A 2657-nucleotide genomic window follows, 5' to 3' on the forward strand; every position below is an offset into this window, starting at 1 on the left:
CACGCATTTACGTGTCATAAACTTCAGCAACCATTTACGATATGCATATATGACGTGCCTTTACGATACTCTGTTACACATTATACAAAAATATAGAAACAAATATATACCAAAACAATCAATTTTATCCAATAACATCATGTAAATTGTAATACATTGATATTAAAGGGATCTTTGTACATTGTTATTAAGAGGTTTTCCCTAACTATATAACCTAATACTACATTGCTATAAAGGGGCACCTTCTTGTTTCAGTAACTCGTCATTAAGCTGTCTGAAGAAGCTCTAAAACCCTTCATGTATCCAACCAATCATCATGTCTCTTAGCTTTAATATCAATCCCAACTCTTGATCAAGAACAACACGGATATCCTACACAAATTGTCTGCAACAAGTCAAATGGATTTATTCAACAAAATTTAGTAAATAGTTTTGTAGTCATATTTAATATATCACATCATATCATATATGATGCAAGTGATGCAAAATAAAGAGTCAATCTACCCTCTACAAACTAATTTCTATTGAGGTTTGCTAGCTAATAGTTGTGAACAAGCATGATTTAACCTTAATAATAAGTTGACATTAATAGTAAGAAGAAGATTCTGAGAGATACAAGTACTTCCCCATAACTTGTATAAAATTTCTATTGAGGTTTGCTAGCCCCTAGGTTTTATATATAAAATTTCACTCACATCCGAATCAAATTATTAAGATTTAAAGGTTACATTACATGAATGATTTAACCTTTCCTTGGTCCTTAGTCCTTCCTTACCTGGGTTGATTGTATTGGGAACATCACATTGGTAATATCCAACAAATCCAGCCACCCAACCGTACTCCTGCACATATCTACATAGACAAAATACTTAAAACATTTACCATGCTCCTAAATCACAAGGTATTCTCTAAAGTATACAAATAATATCTTTAAACTGTAATAAATAAATAAATAAATAAATAAATAAATACCATATATTTTTATGTACAAATTGAGGAGATTACTTTTGCTGCACTTGGGATTTTTCCATTTCTTGGAAGAGAAACAAGATTATTCTTGTCAGAGATTACTTTGGTGGGGTTGGCTTTTTCACCACATTTATAACCACCTCCACCCCCAATTTGTCCCAGCTTCTCAAACGTTAACCTGAAACAAAAAAAGACGTATATAACCTTATCCATATATAATCTTTTGTTCCATTTCCTTTTTCCCCAAGTGTGTTGTCATTTTCTCAAAGTTTTTCAAACATTTAATATTGTTGAAATTGTTGAATGTTGTGAAACTTGTATTTCTGCCAACCCAGACCAAGAATCAAATTAGTTTGTCTGCATGTTTTCAGCCAAATATAGGAAATTTGATATTATCCAATGATTCCCAATCTAACATAAAAGGGAATCATTTCCACACAAAAAACAACTAATTTATTGGTAATTAAAAAAAAACTACAATTTAAGTCACCAATGTTTTAAAAAAACGAAGACGATCTTGAAATTAGCAAGACATATTGAGAAATCCTCCTAGGAAAGAGAAACTATGGTTTTGAACAGTTGAAAGAGTTGCAAGCGATTGAAAAATCAAAGACATGTTTGTGAAGAGCATGAGCATCTAAACCCTAAAAGAACCAGAAAGGGTAGAATGAAAATCGAGCAAGAGCATAGGGGTACCTAAAGAGAAGAACAAAATCTTGTTCGAGCAAATGATGTTGGAGGGTTTTCGGATTGCGATTCCGATGTAATTTCTAACAGAAAACAGTCATGCTTTCCAATTCCATATAGGAGTGCAATGCTTCGGCCTTTGAGCGTAATATTCGTGTTTGGGTCCATGTTTCCAGAAATTCAAGTATCCTCTTTTGGGCTTCTATAATCTTTCATCAATACGGAAAGATGCTTAGAACAAATGAGAATCCATTACTTTGTAAGATATGAATCCACCGGAACACCATCAACGGTCAAGGAGCTACTAAGAATTCCCGATACTATTTCCAAATCTTCAATATGACGCCGTATCTTGTGAGAACATGCTTCGATGAACGTATTCGACTAGACAATTCCACACAGCCATATCAATAACCAGTTTCAAACCAAAAACCAAATTTAGGATAAAGCTTTCACAAGCTATTATAATATTAACCTTAAGTAAGTCATCGCTGAGGGCTAAAAGCGAATCCAGAGTGCTAACACGAAGATTTAGGATATTAAATTGCAAATTACTCAAATTGAATAAGATACTTAGTAAAATTGAACAAAAGTGATTGCGATGATTGCTATACCCTAGAGAGAGAAGTGTCAAATGAGTTTTTGGAGATGGATTCTTGTAAGCGACTCCACAAAGAAGAAGCAAAACTTTGAACGGGAAGAGAGACTATCCAGTATCTGGTAGCCATTGCTGCTCAAAATTCCTAAGATCGACAACGGAGGTTCCCGATTGTTGAATTGAATTAGGGCTTTTTCTGACAATTTCAACATCGAGTGGGAGATATGGTGGTTCAAGTGGGTAGAAGTAACTGAGCCTTGATCGATGTCAACGAACGAGGAAGAATCGGTGGCGGCGGTCGGAGTGCAAGGGAAAGAAGCAAGCAACACTCGATGTAGGGAGGCGGAGGAAGGCCAGAAAAGATTTTTGTGGTCAAAGAACACACCCAGAGCTAAAGAGGGGA

General features: G+C 34.9%; 1 protein-coding gene across 1 annotated transcript; it reads right to left on the reverse strand.

Annotated features, from left to right (window-relative positions):
- Positions 1-335: 335 nt before the first annotated feature.
- Positions 336-2384, reverse strand: LOC145111479 (V-type proton ATPase subunit C-like). The gene is made up of 5 exons (XM_079047748.1): positions 2271-2384; positions 1913-2040; positions 1006-1147; positions 776-842; positions 336-385 (listed from the first exon to the last, which is right to left on the reverse strand). The coding sequence occupies exons 1-5, from the start codon at positions 2382-2384 to the stop codon at positions 336-338; spliced, it is 501 nt and encodes a 166-aa protein (XP_078903874.1).
- Between the last annotated feature and the right edge of the window lie 273 nt (positions 2385-2657).

This window comes from Lactuca virosa, chromosome 5 (genome assembly GCF_052849685.1).
Source record: "Lactuca virosa cultivar CGN04683 chromosome 5, Lactuca_virosa_CGN04683_v6, whole genome shotgun sequence".
Classification (NCBI taxonomy): domain Eukaryota; kingdom Viridiplantae; phylum Streptophyta; class Magnoliopsida; order Asterales; family Asteraceae; genus Lactuca; species Lactuca virosa.